The sequence below is a fragment of the Lathamus discolor genome, chromosome 5, assembly GCF_037157495.1.
Source record: "Lathamus discolor isolate bLatDis1 chromosome 5, bLatDis1.hap1, whole genome shotgun sequence".
Taxonomy (NCBI): domain Eukaryota; kingdom Metazoa; phylum Chordata; class Aves; order Psittaciformes; family Psittacidae; genus Lathamus; species Lathamus discolor.
Genome location: NC_088888.1, coordinates 14,623,510 through 14,641,173, shown reverse-complemented (window position 1 = coordinate 14,641,173; position 17,664 = coordinate 14,623,510). Strand labels below are relative to the sequence as shown.

The 17,664-nt window shown below is 43.3% G+C and overlaps 1 protein-coding gene across 1 annotated transcript in view; it reads left to right on the top strand.

The window, feature by feature from the left end:
• The window catches only part of TGFB2 (transforming growth factor beta 2), a 65,065-nt gene that overhangs the window by 31,351 nt on the left and 16,050 nt on the right, over positions 1-17,664 (top strand). The window contains exon 2 of the mRNA XM_065679861.1: positions 9,406-9,569. Coding sequence (XP_065535933.1) covers positions 9,406-9,569 — 164 coding nt within the window. The remainder of the gene's footprint in view (positions 1-9,405; positions 9,570-17,664) is intronic.

Sequence of the window (17,664 nt, the reverse complement as noted above, 5' to 3'; positions counted from 1 at the left end):
TCCTTGCTGGGGCAGAAAGGTCAGGCATGGGACTTGTGCTGCATGTGCTGCTTTGTTGCCAGAGTGGCCATCCCCTGGGAGGGACCCCACTCTCCTTGTTAAGAACTGGGAGTATTTGGCAGTGGTCATACCAAGCCTGCCTGGGTTGGAGTTTGGGGTTTGTTTCCCTGAAAAGGACAGGACAGAGGTTTCAGTGATTTCAACTGGCTTTTGATCCTGCTCCAGCTTCAGAGGTTTGAATCCATCCAGTTGATTGTAGGTTCAGTACTCAGTCTGACTCTTCTATAAGTTAATACTCAGTTTTATAGCAGAAATAGTCTTCTGGACAATACTTGCTTTTATTGGTGCAGAAGTAGAGTGTGCTTTCTTAGAAGAATTTGGTCTTGTTCAACAGAAAGTGCTCTCAAGACAGGAGAAGTTTGTAAGAGACCAGGTTTGTGGCTTGTAATTGCCTCAGGACTGTGCTGTGACTGTAAAATACTAATAACACAGGTTTTTGCAGTCTCTGTGCAGGGTTATCTTAGCCTGCATTTGAGGATGTAAACTCACACATGCAGTCTGTAGTCTGTACCTTCAGGTGTTTTTCTGTATGTTTCACAAGTGTTTCTTTTTTGTTCAGGTCAGCCTGCATAGGCAACTGATTTTCCCCAAAATAAATTGTGTAGCTTGTTTGGAAGGACTTTTCTGAAGTAATTCTTAAGTATCTTATTTGCAAATGAGCAGTAGTGAGGAACAGGGGCGGGAGGTGTAGAGGGAAGGTCAGACTAGCATGGCACTGCAGGGCTTACAGCCTCCCCCTGAAGAGGGTTATTCCATGAGCATTGGTTTTTGATCACAGGCTGATCTGTTCTTGCTGCCTCTGCTCTCACAGCACATCGCTTTTGCGGGGTATTTGTTTTTCATGGTCCAGTCAAGGAAAACCCAGGAGCTGATCCCACTGGCACCCAGCACAGACCAGGGGACCAGTCCATACATCTAACTGTATGGATCAGTTAGATGAAGGCTGAAGAAGCCGAGAGTTGGGGTTGTTCAGCCTGGAGAACGGAAGACTCCAGGGAGATCTTTAGAGCATCTCCCAGTGCTGAAAGGGGGCCTGTAGGATGGTGAAAGACTTTTTAGCAGGGCCTGTTGAGATAAGACAAGGGGTGATCGATTTAAACTAAAAAGAAGGGATATTCAGGCTGGATGTGAGGAAAAACTTCACGATGAAGGTGGTAAAACACTGGAACAGGCTGTCCAGAGGAGTGGTAGACATACGTGGCTACCCTTCAGCTCACATAGACTGACAGATTTTGCTTTGTGTTTTTGGGCAAGGCAAGCTAAGGAAGAGGAAAGATTCAGGTGAAGGCTTTCTCTTAAGTGTCAGCAGCCAAGGCTGGCAAAGAGATCCAGCTCCATTGCAGTCCCAAAGCCCAGAACTGATTTTCAAAAGATCACAAAACCAGGCCCTTTGAAAATCAGTCCAGATGCATCCAATTGGAAACTTCATTCTGGGACATTTGGGAAAACTAAAAACAAGGCATCAACAAAAATGCCTCAAAATACTGGGTGCTAAACACTTGGAATCCAGTCTAGTCTTTAAAGCCTGGTTTAAAGCACAAAAGAGGTTAATCACGTTCTGCTTGCTGCACATGAGCATTCATAGCATGGTCTGGGAAGGGAAACTGGGTCTTTCTGTGGAAGCCTGCACCCATGTTACCTTTCCATCCCCTTGCAGCAGCAGTGTGTGAGGCAGCGATGCCTTTCTGTCATTCCCAGGAGAATGATCCTGTGAACTTCGTCTGAGGCTCTGGGTCATCTTCATGGATAAAACAGGATGTTCCTGCAGTTTTTCTCTTTGGTTTAAAATTTGACTTGCCTTTGCATTTTGGGTGTTGGAATAGTTGGCGAACCTTTGTCAGGAAGAGTTCATTCTGTGGAATCTGTCATAGCTCCCATAGACTTTTTGGTTGTTGATGTTGCACCTCGTAGGAGGTGAACAAACATAGATGGCACCCATAGGAGAGGAAGGAGAGAAGAAGCCATAGGTGATCATTCAAAATATATTGTCTTCCTTCTTTCTAGCTGGTGTGGGTAGCAGGGATTTTTTCTGGCTAAACAGTGTATTTCAGACTGAGCCTACAAAGACAACCCATTTTTTTTGTATAGAGAATCCTATGCAGCATTTTTCCTATGACAGCACCAGTGACTTGAGTTTCATTTTACTACTTGTCTTCATGAGAACCTAACCTAAACTTCAGTTTATCTCTGTGATTCTCCAGTGGCTAATCACAGTCTCGGTGTCCCTTATTGTGCCAGTCACATTTTGACGCAAAGACAACTGCAGAATGTTTTCCACCATTACAGAAACCAAGATTACAAAAAAAAAAATGTGTAATAACATCAAAGAAGTCCATCAAACTCCAGAGCAACAGGAGTACCTTGAAAGAATTATTTGGATAACTGGCAACCAGACTGCCAGATCACTGTGCTGTTGAGGTCATAGCTTTGGCTAGTCATCTTTTGATTCAGGCTTTGAGAAGCAATGAGGGAGTTGCAGCAGAAGCAGAAAGCCCTTGTCAGATTTTAAGTAAGAAACACATAATTTCATAAAAATATCTTCAGAAAATTCCATCTTTACTTCACTGTATCTATCTCTTCAGTCTGGAGAACGTCTTGGGCTGCTTGTTTACTTTTCATATGTTGTCATAGAGTTTAGTGTGTTTTAAAAGAGCAATAGCAAGTGGTTCAGCAGTGGTAAATATGTTAACTGAAATCATAGAATCACAGAACCATAGAATGGTTGGGGTTGGAAAGGACCTTAAGATCATCTAGTTCCAACCCTCTGCCAGGGGCAGGGACACCACACACACATCTTCAGGATTGGCTACTGTTAGTGTAATTGGTAAAAGATAGTCATGCTTAAAGAGCTGCAGTAGGAGTCCCTGTAATAGTGAGGCTTTGTTTCTTTGGGTTATCTCCAAGGGAAATCACCTCATGACTCTAAATTCCACTGTCTTAGTGAAGTTGTATTGTGGTTTCCTCATGTGACTGCAGGGGAAGTGATTGCATGCTAACAGGTCTGGAGGTCGGTGTCCATGGTAAAAGAAGGAAGTGGCTTGTGATTTCAGTCTTCAGTTGTTCTGATTCTCGAAAGGGTCGTTGCAGCAACTGGGTCCCCAACCTGTTCTCTTTCTGTCTGTTTTTCTGATTAAGAAAGCTCTGTCTTCCGTTATGTATGCCTGTTCCTCTTGTTAAGTGTCAGCACATCCACGTGCAGTAAATACCAATATTGAAGTTACCAGGGAATGTGGAGTTGTGAAACATCTACACATCTTTTGCATGGATGCATTATGTATCCAGGGATTATTCAGTGGAAGATTCCTAGCTGCCAGTTTCTGGCATGGGTTTTTCACCAAAGCCATGTGTAATAACAGGTATCATGTCTTAAACTGTGCTGTAGGTGCCTTGTTCTGCAAGAAGAGCTGCTCCAGAGCCGCTGGGCCTTTCTGACATTCAATGCAGTGTCCCTCCTTAATAGCAAATAGTTGATGACAAATGAAAGTAATAGCTTATTGGCAGCTTTGTAGGTAACAACTGGAATATATTTGGAGCAAGTCTCTTACATTGCTTTTGTACTGCCTGACTTTGAAGCCCTGCAGCGAGAGGCTGGAAGTGATCTCTGAGTGGAGAGCAGCACAAGTGTTTAATAGATGTGCTCATAATGCCACAGCAGGATAGAGTTTCAGAGCTAATGGAAAGTTGATGTACAACTGATTTACCTCTGAGGGCAAATCCCAGTTCACAAATACAAGCTGTAGGCCTCCGTAATTTGGTCCACTGTATTTGCGTATCCCCTTTCGTTGCAGAGAGGTAGTTTGCAGCAGGATTCTGCAGCCACGTCAGGGTCAGGAGGGGTGAGCAAAGTACTTATCCGTGGGCTTTGGGAGCCCAGATGCGTTAAACAAGTTTCTAATTTCTTGGAGAGACTTTCCCTGGAAAAGAGGGGAGAATTTGTGACCCGAGTGTGTCTGACAGGAAGGATGCAATCCTGCTGGAATGATGTGCTGTTACAGCTGACAAGCTGTCCATCCTTCCAGCAGTCTTGCTCATACTGCTTCACTTACCTTGTCCTTAAAGGCAGCTCTCTGTTGAGCAGAGAGTAAAATTCACACAGGGAGGGCAACGTTGTCACATTATACTGCTTGTTACAAGAAGAATTGTAGGATTTGCTATCAGTTAGCTGAAATCTCAACAGCCTAAATAGTCCTAATAGTTAGAAGGGTTAGGGAAGCTTGCCAGAGCATGGAAAGCATAACAACTGCATTTAATAGCAATCAAGTTACTCTTGTAAATATTTGCATGTGCTGCTTCAAAGCCTACTACATGGTCATTCATGTACTGCAGTTAGAAAGATGAGGAGGGTTAAAAAGAGAGGGCTAGAAGAAAAGGGCACTCCATGTTTGTAGCTACTCTAATAAAGAATGGGCAAAGCACCAGGAAGAAAAGAAAAAAGGAAAAGAAACCCTCCAAAGTTTAATAAACAAAAAAGAGAATAAAAATAAATCTTTGGAGCATTTATTACAAGCCCTTGATGGAAGGATTAGAGTGAAGCTCTCAGCCTTTCCTGTGTGGGTGTATGTGTGAAGTCGGCCTGTCTGGCCTCTTCCAACAAGAAAAGAGAAGTTGTTTACATTTCCTGACTTGGGCTGTGCATATAATTGATTTTTTTTGGTTGTTTCAATAGCAGAAATGAAAATTTAAAAGCGGGGGGGGGGGGTGTGTGTGTGTGTGTGGGAAGCCTCCTTTGGATACAATTGAATTGAGGTCCTTTTCCTTGCCAGAATGAAAGCCCAACTCTCAGCAGAGCTGTGTCAGAGTGTTTTGTTTCTCCTGAAATGTCAGTACACACAGTACTTGTGAGGGAAGCTGTGGAAATGCAGGGTGCAGGGCTTAGTTCAGCAAACACAACTGTGGAAGGCAGTCATTCCTTTTGCACAGGAGATTCCTGATTTGGGGAATATCTCCAGCATGAAACAAACTCCTTCCATTCCCACTTTTGGTTTAAGGGAGCTTGACTGTGTCTTGCTCTCCTCGCAGCCGCAATGCCTGGGGGTCTATGTGCTGTTTTGGGCAGTCGATTAGAGGATGTGTTCAGTCTGTCCTGCTGACAATGCTCCAACTTGGAGCAATACTGCGGACCTTTCAGTATTTGGGGATAGGTCTCCTGCACCTCTCCCATCAGTCTGTCAGAGCAAGACTGCTTTCTGTCCTAGTTGCTAGCATGGAAACTTAGAAGGTGCTGGACAAAGTAAGTAGGAAACACAGAAACCACAGTGTCCTTATGCACTTAAATGCTCGTATGCCAGAATATGTGTTAACCTGGCATCTGTTAACGTGGACTGCCTTGTATGAAGCAGCTGATGAAGTTTCAGGTCATTCAAGGGAAAAAGACCCCAACACCACCACCCATGCAAAAAAACACCAAAATACCCAAAGAAACTCCAACAACAAAGAAATCCCCAAACCAAAAAGAATAAAACCGCAAACTTGTGATGCTTGGTATTCAGCAGGCTAAAGGGAGGAGTAGAGATGATGCCTTCACTCTCCAACTGTGTTTTATGACTCTTGTCTCAACTGTACTGTGATGATTGTGATTATGATTATTACAGCTGGAAGTCTTCAGTTTTCTGAGGGTTGAATTAATGAAGATGATAAAAGTGGAGTCTTTCATTGCATTTACTATTCCCTCTCTCCAAAACAAAATGAATCTGTTTTTCTAGCTACAGGGAACATATTGACTTAATTCCACTCATTAATGATAATAGTTCAAAGAATACTTAAGGAGCCTAATCTGCAGCAGGGTAACTGTGTTTGCAGACTGACTTGGTCAGAGTCATCCTGGCATCCACTGTAGTCACTGGCTCAAAAACAGAGGGAAGTCCAGAGGTCTCCAACTGAGCCTGAATTGATCGAACTGTCAGGTTAAGGTGGAGTCACAAAAGAGAGATAAATGGCAGCATCTGAGATCACTTAAAGGCTAATCTAAACGCTTGTAGACTCCACCAGGTTCTTCCCATTCCCTTAAGGAGAGTTGCAGGTATCAATTCTCAGTCTTAATGTTGATTAATTTTCACATAACCCCCAATTCTTCAGTCAGCCATTCTTTTTCAAAGGAAGGGTTCTGATTTGTAAAAAACCCTTAGTTTTTTAAGCTGTCCATAAATAATGCTTTTTACTGAATTGACTCCTCATGGATACTGTCATGAATGATCAAATAAACCAAATTTCTCTGTGGGTTTCTGCAAGGTACAAAGTTATTTTAAAGAGAGAGATGAAGCTTCTGTAAGACAAGAATTCATTCATGGTGGGTATCACATGCCTGCCTTCCAGTGGAAGGTAAATACTTGAGCGCTGCATATACAAATGCACATATTGAAACTAAACCATGCACACTACTAGAGTATTCCTTCTCTGTCTATATTCTTGATATATGAAAGAACAGTTCAGGAGAGTCTGTTTTGATACCTATTCACAGATTTGTAACATATATATCATCTAAAATATAGAAACTGAAAAGAAAGACTGCAAATACAGCACAAGAAAGTTCTAGAAATAAGTAAGAAGCTAAATAGAAATCAAACTGACAGTTAGACATGACTTTTCAATCTGAAATAAAGTCAAGATGGACAGGGTTTGTGTGAGCCAGGGCAAGCAGCTGGCTGCTAATTTGGCTTGTCTACAGGGAGTGAAATGATAGGTTGATGCCTCAAATAAATGACAGGGAAGGACAATCTAGAACTCATCCTGGAAGCATCAATCCTATATATACATGTTATTATGCCAAATTGTATTCCTAGTAGAATTAGGTTTGGCTGAAGAGCATGTAGTAGTCTTGGAGTTTCCTATGGCATAAAAATAAGTTGAAGAGATTATTCCTCTTAAATGAAGAAATCATCTCAGATGCAAGTAGCTTTTATAAGAATTAGCAAAGTGAAATTAAGATCATCCTTGCGTAAAGTTAAGCTTTTCTCAGAAGACCTTCATTTGGTATTTTTAGAGAGACCAGCACTAATGTGTTGCTCATGGGAGAGAGGAACAGTTTGGTGTGGGGGTAATTTGCATCCATTTTTCTTTTACTTCTCATTGTAAGACTGTAGCAGTTTTCTGCCAATAAGCTTGGTAGGTGAGAATACTGATCATGATGCTTTGGGGTCTATTCTCAAGCACTGCAGATGTGAAAATTTGAGAACCTTTTTGTGCTTCTTTAATTAAATGGGATCATAAGGAAGCCAGGTGCTTCCTGTTCGTACTTGTATCTCTTACCCATTTGACCATCCTGAGGGTCTGCTTTTGGAAGTACTCTTCAGAGGACTTCTTTAAGTATTTTGAGAGCTTGTAATCTGTCACTTCTAATACATGTTCAGTCGAGGCCAAGATTACTTCTTTATTGTCAAAGATTTTCTCATTATTATTATTATTTTCAGGAGTTTTTACCTCTGATTATGTAAGAGAGGGAGTTTGGCTCAAATTATGTAGAGGCAGCATGTTTGTGAAGTTTGTGAAGGCAGAAACTTTGCTTTATTCCTTGTGTGACTGCCTCGTACTTGGTATTTATTCTGTAGTTAAACTTAGAATTATTCAAAGAGCTCCAGCAAATCCTTTGTTAAATGTGTAACTGTGACTGGTGTAGCCTTGAATAGCTGGGATCCCTGTGTTGCTCAGAAGTTCTGATGATAACAGCCAGTCTAGAAACATAAAATACTTGGAAGAAGGTCTTTAAGTTATTAATATCTTATTGAGATGGTTAAATATTATTAAGGATTTATTCCTTTAATCGTTCCTATTTGGAAATAAAGGTAAATGTACTGGACTCAGCTTCCCCCATTTCTTTACATAGAATTGATAACTGGTGTATATTATATCTAGTGAGAATTAGGTTATCTTCCAGAAGAAGGCATTTTATTCCATTGATAGATGTCTGGATTAATGGTCTGCGTAGCCAAGGGAGGCAACAGAGCAGGTGACTCGATGGGATTTCAGACAAGACGTGGGACTTTCATGGCCTCTGAACTGCTCACCTCCCTAACATGAGGCTGTCATCTCCTGCTGCTGCATGACAAATCTTGCCTTAATGTGGGAAAACTTCATGTTTTGTAATTATGATCTGGAGTCTTACTGCTGGCGTGGCCCCAGGGAGACCTGTGAGCTTCACTTCCTCAGAGAAAATTCCCCTCCCCAGTCCCCAGATACAATTTTCCTCTTTTCTGTTATCCACTTCAGTTTTCACACTGTAAGAAAAGAGGTTTCTTTTTGTGTTGCTGGCCAGGATGGGGTGGAATAGCCTCAGGTGATTCTTTAACCCTTCAGGGTAACCCATGTTGTGCAGAAGGGCTTTGCTGGTTAGCCTCAGTCAGGGTAAAGCTGGAGAGGAGGACTGTTTTGAAACCTGAACTGATATGTTCAGCACTGTTAGGGAATACTTCGGTCCATTTTTCTAACTGCTTCTTTCTGCTTTCTTCCTGATAAATGGTGAGGGATTTTATGTTTATGGCTTTTGCTGCTTCCAAGTGGTCAAAATCCATGTAATCCAGTTTATAATAATGGAATCACAGAATGGTTTGGGTTGAAAAGGAGCTTAAAGCTCATACAGTCCCAAGCCCCTGCCACTGGCAGGGACACTTTCCACTAGAGCAGGTTGCTTCAAGCCTTGTCCAGCCTGGCCTTGAGCACTGCCAGGGATGGGGCAGCCACAGCTTCTCTGGGCACCCTGTGCCAGGGCCTCACCACCCTCACAGTGAAGTTCTTCCTAATATCAAATCTAAATGTACCCTCTTTCAGTTTAAAGCCATAATGTCTAGTGTCTGCTTGCCTCTTCTCTCCCTTTCTTTTGTCTTTTCCTGCCTTTGTCACCTTAATTAGAATGAATATTTTATTCCAGTAAAATCCTTTAATAGCTAAATATGAAAAAAATCTGAAGCTGGCAAATTTATGCTCCATATTCTGGGGGGAAATGGTTTTCAAAGAACATACAGATCAGATGAGTTGCTGTTGTTGTCTTTGCAAATCCTTGTGAAGTCTGTGCAAGTCTGAAGGCATTTGCCATATGCCAACTCCTGTGATTTTTCCCAATTCATAAGCATCTGGGATTTTCCACCACTATGTTGAAAGAGAGGAGTTTTAAACACATGACCTGAATATAGAGTTGGAAATAGTTGTTAATCTCTTTTAATATGGTATTCCTGTAATTAAACACATGTGGGGTTGGGTTTTGTATATTAAATTGTTAATAATATTAAATTGTGCATTGGAAACTGAATTGTGCTACAAATATTTCCCTTACTGAGGCTGTCTTGTATTTCAGTTTGAAGGAACAGTGTATTTTATCATAAAATAAAAAACTAAAATCATGCTGCTTTCTTGCAGATGCCATCCCACCGAGCTATTACAGCCTTTACTTCCGAATAGTCAGATTTGACGTCTCGGCGATGGAGAAGAATGCCTCCAACTTGGTGAAGGCTGAGTTCAGGGTCTTCCGCCTGCAGAACTCAAAGGCACGGGTCTCAGAGCAGCGGATAGAGCTGTACCAGGTAGGTTGGCACCTCACACAAGTCAGCTCCCTGTCTTTCTGTAGCAAAACCACCTTGTACCCATTTAGCCGGAGGAACAAGCCATTGGGAGAAGCAGCTGAGTCACATCTTTCCAAAGTAGCCTATTATTTCATAGAATCATAGAATGGTTTGGGTTGGAAAGGACCTTAAGATCATGCAGTTCCAACCCCCTGCCATGGGCAGGAATGCCTTCCACTAGACCAAGTTGCTCAAAGCCCCTGCCAATGTGGCCTTGAACACTTGAAGGCCGGGTTCAATTTCCCTTGCTTTTCCTAGAAAGGACTTTATTCAAAATCATATGAAGCTGAAATGTGCAAGCTTCTTGCAGTTATGCCTTAGGACTCCATAGTTTCATTATGTAATGATAAAGGACAGAACAAGGCATCAAGTAAATGATTCCCAGGATCTCTGTCTCCCAACACCTGGCCCGTACTGTAGTTTAAATAGAAGTCAAATTCCATTCTCTGGCCTATGTTCAGGAGAAGCCTGTTAACCATTCCTTGTATAAATGGCACTGTTAATAATTGAGTTTCAAAGCTTAGGAGTTTCAGACCTGGCTTCTGTATGATAACCCAGGGGTTGAGGAAAGTGAGTGGGCAATGCAAGGATTGAGGCTTGAGGAAGAAAATGACCCCGTGACTTTCTCAGTCCTGTTGATAAGATTGATGTCATTTAGTATTTAAAGACTTTAAGGCCATTAAAGTCACTTACAGAAAGCTTGTGCATTTGTGCAGATACTGTCTAGAGCATATTTCATCTAAAGCATAGTTCACTTTGCTGAGAAACACAGCAACCAAAAGGGGCTCAGCTCCCAGCAGTTTTATATGGAGTAAAACTCACAGTTGTTCCAGCAACCCGGGACTTGTTTAACACCCCAGACTGTTCCAGAAACCCCTGCCAGATAGAATACCACCTTGTAAAAGTGTACTGAACCCCTCTATGGCTCTTTTCTTGCTGCCCTCATTAGCTGTGTCTGAGCACTGTCCTGGCTTTGACTAGAGTCAGGTTCAGATCCGGTGGGTGCAAATTTGAGTTAGTCTTCTCCCTCACTTTCAATGTTCACCTTTTCCTGCCTGGTCTGGTCAAGCACAAGCCCGACTTGGTGCAGAGAGGGGGAATTTGGTTTCATATGCTTGCTGAAGTGTCAGTATAAGCCAGCCTTAGAGGATAACAACAGGAAAGGACTGGTTAGACATTGTTTAAATGTGGAAGTGTGATTCCCAGTTGAATGTTGTTCAGGTCCACGAGTGGTTACTGGGTGCTTGGTTTCATGACTGCAACCTGGATGCCTTCCTGCCCAAGACCAGGCTGGTAGAAAACTTGCATAAATAATATGTCATTTGTTAAAAGAGAAAGCTAAGAGTCTTTAATGAGAGTCACTGGTGTCATCTATATATAACAAAGTCCTGTGACACTGCCACACCAGCCTGCTGAAATGATTATATGTTCTGGCTTGATCTTATTGTTCAGACATCCTAAAAGGAACTGATGGCATCTCCGGGCTTTCTGTTGTTCTGCTTTTGAGACCTGTTAGCCAGGAGTACAGCTGTGATTGCCTGAGGTCAGTTCATCGCCATTCCGTGTTTGAGGAACATGGGACACAAAGGGTTCAGTGGAGGTGGAGGAGAAAGGGACTTTGCTTGGCTGGGATTTCACATTGTGATGGGAAACAGCTGGAGTTTATTTGGGAGAGCCTGACTCCAGCAAGCCTGTGCCCATGGAAGTGACTGACACCTGCATCCAGGGCAGGTACTCAGGTCCTTTGGATAAATATATAGCTCTGAGTAAGGCAGTTTCTTTTTTAGGCTGGGTGGGGTATGCTGAGTGAAGTGTGAGGTGAGTAATGAGTGCAGGTTTTTGTAGGATTAGCTCTTTTCTCTGCCAAGCAACAGGCAAGCCAAAGGCAGCGAGCTCTCAGTGTGTGTTTGTGCCAGGCATATTTTGGACATGTTACTTTGCTGTAGAGAGGCAAGTTGTCTCTGAAGCATTTCCCTTGCAGAGCACTTATTAAAATGATAAAAGCTGCCTGTTAATTCCTCTCTCTACTTTACTTCTTACAAGCTCCTGTAGCCTTCTTCTGGTGGTATTTTCCTCCCTGCTTTTAGGAATACTTATTTCTTGCAATCTTGTATGCAGCTTTCCCCAAAACCTTGTACAGAGGCAGAATAGCTCTGTGATGGCCAGTCTGAAGAACATGGGTTTATTGCCGCCAGCTCTACTGCTGGAGCATCTCATCTCTAAATACTGAGTTCCTAAATACTGCTGCAGCTAATCTCCATCACAACACATGCAATGTTTAACAGGAAAAGCAAAAGCAGGGAGAAATTGAAGAGGAAGGACCCATAGTCCTTATGATTCCCTTCTAACTTGAGATATTTTATGATGGATTGTAGGACAGTGCTATAGAAAGCACTTAGTAATGAATTTTAGAGGTTCAAAAGAAGAAAATCTAAGGAGCTGAAGGTAAGGAAAGATGGGTAGGAGGCATTAGTGTCACGGTGATGCTAGACAAGCTTCAAGGCTGTGTAATGATGTGTCAGTTAGGGGTGTCTAGCAGTGGAAGAAGATACAAATGGTGGTGGTAAAAGGGGAGAATGAGGAAGATGCTCATTTCAGTGGAAGTGGGAGTGGCAAATACACTCTGTAAGGGTTGAAGACTCACTCAGATATCTTTGCTTCCAGCCTGAAAAGCCATGCATGGCGAATGTCTTGCAGAAGAGTTTACTAGTGGAGTTGGCATGTGCAACAACCACTCCTCCGTGCGTAAGCACTACATCCTGTCTTGTGAGATACATGAGGGTTTGCCAGGGCTGTTGTGCCCAGAAGGAACAGTGTGGGGTTTTGTCTTGCATAAGCAATGCTTAATTATTAGTGTGTTTTTCAAGTTTCAGGTTGCCTGGTGTTTTGCTTTGTTGAGGAGATCTTCTTGATGAGGGTTTTGGAAATTCCTCTCATACCTGCAGTATCAGGGAATGGTTGTTCCCATGTCCCCTCATCTTTCTTAGTCAAGCAGGAAGAGAGGGGCAGAAGCCATTTTTTGTGGTTTGTAGAAAAGTGACCATCCCTGAACACATGCAAGTCTCCTAATTGCTCCCAAAGAGCTCTCAGATTTAGTCCTGTGGCAGTTTAATAGTGGTATGCGTACCGTTGGTGCAGAAGGGATGGTATTATTCTGAAGAGCTATTTTAGGAACAGCCAGAGACAGATGTGCAGGGTAAATGGAAAAAATAAGCAAGCAGAACATAAATATTTTGTTTCTCCTCTTGATTCTTTCTTTGTGTGGTCCTCTGACCTTATGGATCTACCCCTTAAAGTAAAAAAAGAACTACAAGACTGCACCTTTTCAGCTAAGCTTTCCTCAGGCTATACTTGGCTCCCTTTTCCAAACCACATCAGAAAACGACTTTGTGTTTTCCTGCAGCCCTTGTTTGCACTGACTCCGGGAAAGCAGTCTGGGGCTGCTTGGCATGGCAAGCCAGGGCCATGGCCCCTCACACCCGTCCGCCAGTGCAGCAGCAGCAGGACCCTATTCCTACATCAGAGGCAGGATTGGAGCAGGGAGCACCCCATCATTTTCATGCTGGGAATGAGTGCCTGTTGGATCTGTTTGCCAGGTCTTCCTGCCACCCAGGTTTCTCCAGACAGTGGGTCCTGGAGATTAATTCTCGTGGAGATGCCCTGGATGAGTCTGTCACCAGTGGGCAAGTGGTAATATCTGAGAGCAGAAATAGTTGCTTTAATGTCTGCTTTCATCCAGAATACTTCTCTTGGTATTTAAGCAATCCTGTGTGTTCCTGCACAGATGGGAAGCGCAGTGCACATATTAAGTAGTCTTAGGACGGAAAATAATAAATCTCATAGAAGTAGGAATTAAGTTTTTTCTATAAGGCTCATATAAAAACCTCTGTCTCTTCTTGGCTGTGGATAAGTGAAGCCACGAAGAATTAAATCCTCTAAAGGCACTATCTTTCCTGTTGTTTCTTCTGCCTGAAAGTGAGGGTTATCTGCTGGTGGTGCTGCTGATCATCAGCACATTGGAGAGTGGGAAGCCGAAGGGAAGGAAGGAAGGAAGCAATGCTGAGAGCGCTCTCCCACATTTCTCCTCCCATCCTTCTACTGCGCCAGGTTCACTCGGTGCACCAGGACTTCAGAAAATATTAAGAGGATAAACTATTTTTGGGGAAGGGAAGAGGAATAATATTAAATAAACAAGTTTTAGCATCCTCTGGTGGCCTTTGCTATGTTTTTAAAGATTTATGCCAAATGCAGGCTTTATTGGAATTTGATCAGGTAAAGCTCAGTTGTTATGGGAATGTCTTTGTTCATCAGTTTTCTTGCCTGCTTTGAAGCCTTCGTCACATGTTTCTTTTATTAAGGTGCTTCTGTATTTATGAATAAAGTCCCTGCACCCTTAAAAAAATAAAAGCTTGTCTTTCATGAATAAACATTCAAAAAAATAAATAGGCGCCACCACAAAGCTGGATGAGTGGAAACCCTCACAGGGCAAAAAGCCATCCTTCAGAGAGCATTGTGGTGTCTTTTTTAAGGTAGTTTTGCTATGTACAGACGGTCAAGCAATAACAAGTAATAATTACTGCTTACGGAAGCAGTGCCATGTTTTGTTAACACCTCATAAAGCATCATGCAACCGAAGCACTGGTTTTGATTGTTGTCGTTGTCAGAGGCTGCTGTGGGTGTGAGTACCTGAGAGGCTGTGGGTCAGGGGCATGTGTCACGGAACGTAACAGAGTGCAGTTTTGGAGCAAGCAGTTGGTGCCAGGTCGAAGCCTGGGGACACACTGGATTGCAGTGAAGAATTTGGAGGAAGCAGGAGCAGACCTTTGGTCTTTCTATGTTGAGAAGGGGCCTGATCCATGCTGTGGGCTCCTATGGAGCATGCTCAGGGTCTAGGAAGAACCGTCTGCTTTCCAGACAGTGGTAACCCCCGTTTCTTTAAGGGCCTCTCTCACTACTTGGAGGTATGAGCAGGAAGATGCTGTGGAACATATTACCCCATTATGAGTCAGATTTAAATTTAAACCACAGTCGGTTGTTCAAATACTTTCAATTCAGACAGTGTTTTGTCTTGTTTTTCAGTTAGGGAATACGTTTTAAGCGAGCTACTATAGATGTGGGCCAAATCTCCACGGTGCAAATCTGAGGCAATTTACACTGACTGCAGCAGAGCTACTCCAGACTGATCTCCGTATAATCCGGAACAGAGGGGCCTTGCTCTCTTTCCTTGCCAAAAAAGTGCTGTCTCTAATGCCACGGAAAAAAATACCAGGAAGCAGGATTTGTGGCTGCAAGCTGGCGCAGGAAGTCTGTATTACAGATATCACCTGGGGCATTTGATTTTAATCGACTGCCATCACTGTGACCCACATCTAAAGGAGTATATTTGGATCTCACAATTCATGTATTGCTGTCCTGAAGCCAGACTCTTGTGACCTGAAAGGTTACAAGGTTATGTTAAATGGCAGATGTACGGTGCGGTGCTCTTTGAAGTGCCAAACTCAGTATAAAGTTTGGGCCTGATAACTTTCTATTCTACCAACTTCCTTCTCCTTCCCTGGCCTCCTCAGCAGCAGATCAGGACCACAGGAAGTTGATTTGTAATGTATTTAATCAAATTGCTGCTTTCTCCTTGTTCTAGAACCCTTTTTTGGTGGGTTGAAATACGGTATTCCCTACCAAAAAAAGTCAGTATGCTGGAAACCATGTGTGCAGTACTTTGGCAAATAATCTGTGAGCGTGCACAAGGGGAAGTATTTATCGCTGTGTCAGATTCACTGCGATTTGAGAGCTTATCTCGGATGCAACTACCACTTGCCAGGAACATAGCAGTTATTGAAGATGACTTCAAGAACTATACATGAGCCAGTGCATACTCCCAACTCAGTGCTGCTGTGCATAGAAATCTGGGGCACTGAGCGGATAGATTTATTGCTATTTGCAGTGTGTATACATTATACATTGGGAAAATGAGCCAGGAGATGGCATGTCACTGTTTGAGGCCAGATCCACAGGGCAACTTAAATGTGTCTATTATACCAATGCCCGCAGCATGGGCAACAAACAGGAGGAGCTGGAAGCCATTGTGCAGCAGGGAAATCATGACATGATCATCATCACAGAAATGTTGTGGGATGATTCGCATGATTGGAGTGCTGCAATGGATGGCTTACAGGCTCTTCAGAAGGGATAGGCAAGGAAAAAGAGCTGGTGGGGTTGCATCAACTGACTGGAATTTCATGTTGTGAGAAGGTTGAATGTCTGTGGATGAAGATCAGGGGAAAGGCCAACCAAGCAGATATCCTGGTAGGAGTCTGTTACAGACCACCCAACCAGGATGAAGCTGCAGATGAAGTGTTCTCCAAACAACTGGGAGAAGTTTCCCAATCGCTTGCCCTTGTTCTCATGGGGGGCTTCAACCTACCAGATGTCTGCTGGAAGTACAACACCGCAGGGAGGAAGCAGTCCAGGAGGTTCTTGGAGGGTGTGGAAGATAACTCCCTAACCCAGCTGGTGAGGGAGCCAACTGGGGGAGATGCAGGGCTGGATTTGGTGTTCGCAAACAGAGAAGGACAGGTCGGTGATGTGATGGTTGGAGGCTGTCTTGGGCAAAGCGATCGGGAAATGATTGAATTTTCTATCCCTGGTGAGGTCAGGAAGAAGCTCAGCAAAACTGCTACCTTGCCCTTCTGGAGGGATGGCTTTGGCCTGTTTAAGGTGCTGGTTGAGAGTCCCTTGGGAAACAGTACTGATGGACAGAGGGGTCCAGGAAGGCTGAACACTCTTCAAGAATGAAATTTTCAAGGCACAGGAGCAGGCATTCCCCATGTGCTGAAAGTCAGACTGGTGGGGAAAAAAGCCACAAGTTGAATCATGACTTATGGAGAACAATGCAGGCAAGAGGAAGGGAATACAGAGGGGTCACTTGGGGAAGAAGACAGCATGTAAGAAAAAAAGTCCAAATATTCAGGTAACAGAGAAAATTTCATGCCAGAGTGTTGAAGTAAATGCATGTGAGTATGAGATATGGCTGTCGGGGACAGAACTGAGGAAGAGGAGGGAAGATGAACACAGGAGTATCCTCCAGGATCTGGGGGATTTGGCTGGAAGACAGGAGAACCCACTCTGTTTTTGTTGACTTTGGCTCCTCTTTGTTGATATTTTAATAAAACACAATGTGCCTCTGGCAAGTTAAAGCTAAATGCTAGATAAGTTTACAGGATTTTTTGTTTTGTTTTGCTTCATTTTATATAAAATCTTTCTTTGGAGCTATCTTAAAATCTCCTAAACAGCAGGAAATTGCGCTCAATATTTCTGAATCTTCCAGGAGAAGGACCCCGGACTCTCCGTTCTTCTTTACTGCTTATACAGTGCAGAGTCTTCCTGCTTGCTTAAGTATAAATCAGGCTGAACGGCCTCAGGGCTGTATCCCCAACTTACACTGCACATGTATCTTCAGTGGCAGAAGGAAGGCCCTGCTGAGGGAACAAATGGAGGGGAAATCCCTTCTTAGGATCCATTCTCTCCCCAGAGCTCATCCCCTTACCACAGGGCAATGCAATGAGTCAGTCACAGCAATTCCAAGATATCCTTGACTTCCCCTCCCTTTCTGACCTGCTTTAGCTGCTCATCTCTTTATCCCCCATTGCACTTCACCTTCTTTTACCTTTAAGCAAGTAGCGGCCAACATTGTAAGAGAATCCTACCGCAGCTGTAGCCCATCCAGATATAAAACGGGTTGGGTTATGTGTGCAATATGTTCTTTTTATTTGCAAGTTTGCATGAAGAACGTGTCTGGCAAGTTCTGAGCAGATGGATCAGAGAGCTATGGGGTTTTTTTAAAGCTTTGGCAAGTACTCCATACCTTTGTATTTTGGCAGGAGCTCTGCATCTCATATACTAGTCTCTAAAGATTCTGCCCTCAGTTTGAGCCTTATTCGGAGACCTTTGCAAGTAACGGAAAGACTGCCATTGATAAGCGGGGGAGCTGTAAAGCCCTTTTAACTCCATAGCACTGAAGGCAGAATCTGAATTACTCTTTTGCAGAAGTGGTTACAAG